This window comes from Arachis duranensis, chromosome 3, assembly GCF_000817695.3.
Source record: "Arachis duranensis cultivar V14167 chromosome 3, aradu.V14167.gnm2.J7QH, whole genome shotgun sequence".
NCBI classification, from domain to species: Eukaryota; Viridiplantae; Streptophyta; class Magnoliopsida; order Fabales; family Fabaceae; genus Arachis; species Arachis duranensis.
In genome coordinates, this window is record NC_029774.3 from 123,634,073 (window position 1) to 123,639,377 (window position 5,305).

The 5,305-nt window shown below is 29.4% G+C and overlaps 1 protein-coding gene across 1 annotated transcript; it reads left to right on the forward strand.

Annotated features, from left to right (window-relative positions):
- The first annotated feature begins 309 nt into the window (after positions 1-309).
- On the forward strand, positions 310-1,092 carry LOC107480910 (uncharacterized). Its single transcript, XM_016101110.1, has one exon. It carries the CDS (start codon positions 310-312, stop codon positions 1,090-1,092), a length of 783 nt encoding a protein of 260 aa, XP_015956596.1.
- The last annotated feature ends 4,213 nt before the right edge of the window (positions 1,093-5,305 follow it).

Here is a 5,305-nt window from a genome sequence, read left to right on the forward strand (position 1 = left end):
AAACTAAGATATGGTTATATATTATAATTTTTGTATTTGAACACTGATTTATTGTAAAACTTAAATCTTGAGGTTGGCACAATGAAATTGTATTATATGATCTCATCTTTTTAATCCATAAATTGCATTCTTCGGTAATCTTTTATAAATATTATTTGTATACTTAACATGGTGAAAGAAAGGTATATTTTTATATAAAGTATTTGTTGCAGATATAACTAAAACAATTTATTATCTTGGTGATTATTAGATGTGATAGATATTGGTGACCCAGAATTTTTTATCGGCATTGCGACGCCATGATGTGGTATGAGGAGAGATCAGAGAAGTCCAAAACATGATCTAATTTTGAGTTCTCAATATGTTGTATGCGAGGGAAGGTACAACTGCCGTTTTGAAGCACTTGATCGGACGCTCAGGAATCTTATGTCAGTTACCGATCAACATAAGACACATCAACCATTTAGTGGTAAGATTGTTGTTCTAGGAGGTGATTTCAAACAGATACTTCCGGTGATTCCGAAAGAAAGTAGACACGATATATTAGCATCCGCTATTAACTCATTCCATCTGTGGTCATTTTGTAAGGTTCTGAAACTGCATACGAATATGAGGCTTCTAATGTCTTATTCGGATCAAGATGAAGGTGAAATGAAGATATTTGCTAATTGGATACTTGATGTTGGAAATGGAAATATTGGCTCTCTTGTTGGTGATGAATTAAAAGTTAAAATTTTAGATGATCTATTGATTACAACTACTGATGATCCTCTATCCCATTTGGTAGACTTTGCATATCCAAATTTGTTGCAAAACATGTCAGATTACAAGTATTTTCAGAGTAGAGCAATTCTTGCACCCACACTTAAGAGTGTCGAGAAGGTAAACGATTTTGTCTTGACAATCTTTCCAGTGATGGAAAAGGAGTATTTGAGCTCTGACACAACATGTCAAGCTGATGAGAATGAAGATGTAAAACAAGAGTGGTTCACACCAGAGTTTCTAAATGACATCAAATGTTCGGGACTACTCAATCACAAGTTGACTTTGAAGTCAGGAGTCGCTGTAATGCTACTGCGAAACATAGACTAGACTTCAGGTTTATACAACGGGACAGGATTAATAGTTAACAAACTTGGCAGCAACGTAATTGGAGCGACGGTAGTGACCGGTAGAAATATTGGAGATAAAGTGTACATTCCAAGAATGAACTTGATCCCTTCAGATTCAGGATTGCCATTTAAGTTTCAACGGAGACAATTTTCATTAACAGTATGCTTTGCAATGACCATTGACATGAGTCAGGGTCAATCATTATCACATGTACGACTTTATTTGCCAAAATCAGTGTTCACCCATGGACAACTTTGTGTTACTTTGTCAATAGTTAAGAGTCGCAGTGGCCTCAGGGTTTTAATTCTAAACGAAGACGGCAATCCAAAGTCATCAACAACAAATGTCGTGTTCAAAGAGGTTTTTAATAATATTTAGGTAAGAATAATATTATTTTCATTTTAATAGCATGTTATTAAGAATAATATTATTTTTATTTTAATAGCATGTTATGATTTACACTTTTGTACAAATCTTTACTATAGATATAACTAATTTATCTATAACTCTTTTTCAAATTTGAAATGAAATGCGTAACAAGGAGCACAACATCCAATGATTTTCTAATGAAGTTAGTAAGATATTAGGTTGTCGATAAATTTTTATTAGCTTTTTGATATAAAATTTAAGGTAAAATTAACATGCTATTATTACAGTTATATATGTTCTTATTTTTTTATCTCCCTCCTTATGGTTCAAGAATATTATAAACTTCGAACTATTCTATTCATATTTTACTTTGAATAAAGATAAAACAACATATTTAACACGTTTATTATATAACGATGATGATAGTGTTATACTAAATTTAAAAAATATATGATTATAAAATATTATTTTTAATTTAACTTATCAAATTTAAATATAAGCCCGTGCATCGCACGGGTTTAACACTAGTAATATTAAATATCAAACAATTTAAAATAGTGATTTACCTTAATTAACCAATTACCCATTATAAAGTTTAGAAACACGTGCCCTAACGTGAGTAGTGCTATATTGGAGGTAAGAGTCAAAAGGAGACCAGTGCATTGGTATTAACATGGCAACTGTAAAGTCAGGGTTAATTAAGTACCTAAGTTACATGTAAGAGAAGATTTTGAATATCCAAATACTAATATTTTATCTTAAGAAGTAAGAACATTCATTTTATATATTATTTTTAAATTTAAGCCTAGATGTTATTATATAAAATTAAAACTTTTATCTTCTCCTTATAAACATCCATAATATTTAAAAAATTAAATAAATATATATTCAATTTGACCTATAAAGTACGAATATTTTGTTGAGTTGTTGTATCTCCATATCAGATATATTTTAGACACAACACTCTTTTTAATAAGCGTGTTTGCTGTATCTAACGACGTCTTAATAAAAAATAAAAAACTTTTTTTCAAATACGTTTAAACACACCTAAATATCATCACGTGTCAGCGTGTACAACCTTATTATTAATACGTATTCTTAAAATAAATTTAAAAATAACATATTATTTATTAAAACAAAAAATAATTTTAATATTTTATATAATTAAAAAATTAATTTATGTTTTAATATAAATAAAATATTAAAATATCATTAAAATTTATCTAAAACATACTTTATATTTTATATATATTCATGTTCTTATATCTTATCAAATTTTTAAATTCGTGTGTATCGTCGACATATTCTTTATTGTATCGTGTCTCACGTGAGTATTCGTATATCTGTCTCATGGTGTAACGCCTCTTTTACCTGTTCTGGTTGTTAATATCAATTCATCTTTCAACGATTGCGTGTAAAACTTGATCCCAAAGATAAATAAAAAAAAGCAACGTTTGGGATAAGTCTCAAAGTTGTCCCTAACATTTCAATCATTCTGTTTAAATTTCTAACATTTCAAGATTGACTCAATATTATCCTGCCGTTAGGGATCCGTTAATAGAATTGACAGCGGGACAAAATTAAGACGATTTTAAAATGTTAGGGACTTAAATAGAACGAAAACATTAGAGACAAAAACAATACATAAAAATAAATTTTAATTTAATTTTATCTTTCAATAATATTAATTTTTACTGTATATAGTATTCAATTATTTTTTAATTACATCTAAATAAATTACACTTAATCATATTACTTTCATTTTAAATAAATTTATTTTTTTATAACTTTAAAGAATTTTGATACATTAAAGACAAAAGGTATAATTTATATTTTATTGTATATATATTATAGTAAAAAATTGATATTGTTGAAGGATAAAATAAAATTTATTTCTATGTATCATTTTTGTTGTCAACGTTTTCATCCTATTTAAGTTCCCAACGTTTTAAAATCGTCTCAATTTTTTCCTGTCGTTAATTCTGTTAACGGATCCTAACGGCAGGACAACATTGAGTAAGTTTTAAAACGTTAAGAACTTAAATAGGACGATTGAAATATTAGGGACAACTTTAAAACTTACCCAAAATGTTAGGACAAAAATGATACTTTACTAAAAAAATAAATACATAAATAAATAAATAGAGAGACAAAACAGACTAACAGAGAGTAAATTGAATGAATGTGTTGTTTCATTTATTTATTTATTTGTTAAAAAACATTTTACCTCATAAAATCATTTTGAAATAAATTTTAAACTAATTCCTAAACTTTTAATCAAACCTTGAACTCGTTCCTAATATAAACTTAAAATTGTTTTAAATTTGTCTCTAAATTTAACAACGATCGTCACTAAGATATTTTCTGGCAATAAATTAATGACAATGTTAGATGAAAATCACGCTAGATTTATAAATATTGTCGTTTTCTTTCTGACTTCCAAATACAATTGAAACGACAATGTTTTGAGAGAGATTTAATACGTTAGTGTTACAGTGTCTCTGTCCCTCATGAAGTCTCTTCTTCCTCTCCAATTCACAAAATTTATGTGCCATAATTCTTATAGCTCTAGGTACTCTAATGAAATCTGGTAACACATATCCACCTCCATCACTACTACCATCGAATTTAATATACTTCCTATCAATCTCTTGGCAAGCGTACAATACATCCTTAACTAACACCTCTTGACAAGCAAGTATACAACACATTCTTAACTAAAACTTCTTGGAAAACTTATTCTCTTCTCTAACCAAATTGGCGAGATCTCTAAACGCAAGCTTGTTCCTATTCTCGGAATCTTTTGAAATCAATAGAACCTCGTTAACCCAACCTATTCTTGGAATTTCGAACCTTCGCAATCTTCAGATGTGATCTTGATAAGATAGATGACGATCCGTTTATTGTTGACATTGCTGGGCCGGTCTTGGAGGAAACTTGGCAAAAAAATTGGCGAAGGAGAGAGCGAGAGAGGAGCTTCTGTGGAGGCAAGGTGGCACTTGACGAAGTCAGCAATGGCAGTGGCCTGGCATCAGGAACGACGGATAGGATGAGGCGGCTACAAAAGATGCGTTGAGCATAATAGAAGGAGTTGATGAAGTGAGGGTACTTAAGGTCAGGCTTGAAGTTGGTAGTGGTGGAGGTGAAGGTGGAGAGGAGGTGTATTACGATATTCCACACTAGATCTAAAATATTAAGTTGTATTTGGGCACTAAAAAAGAAATGACAACGTTTACATATACAAGTTTATGTGGCTTTCGTTCAACCATGTGTCATCAATTCATTGTCAAAAAATATCAGAGGGACAATGATCGTTGTTAAGTTCAAGGATAAATTTGGGTCAATTTTAAGTTTAATGATAAATTCGGAATTCGATTGCAAATTCAAAAACTACTTTAAGATTTAATTCAATCATTCCTCTTAAAAATTTTATCTATAAAATTAGAAATACATAAATTTAAAATGTTTCATCTTAAAAACTTTGATATCATCTTTTAAAATTATCCTTCTTAGTTATTGATATATGTACGAATATTAAAAAAAAAAAAAAACCCAAAATTCAAAAACAAAACATAGAGAAGCTAAAGAAATTTTAGTAACTAATTTTAATATACATCTAATATAATTATAGATGTATGAAAAAAAAAAGCAGGATCGAAAACATAATCTATGGTTGCACTTGAAATTTAATTTATACGGAAATTGTTGCCCATTTATATCTAAACCAATCAATATGCGTCATACTATTCAATACACAACATGTTTGTGTGCGCACTAGTTGATGTTACTTCCACCCCTTTCATTTGCAGCTTAAAATTAAAAG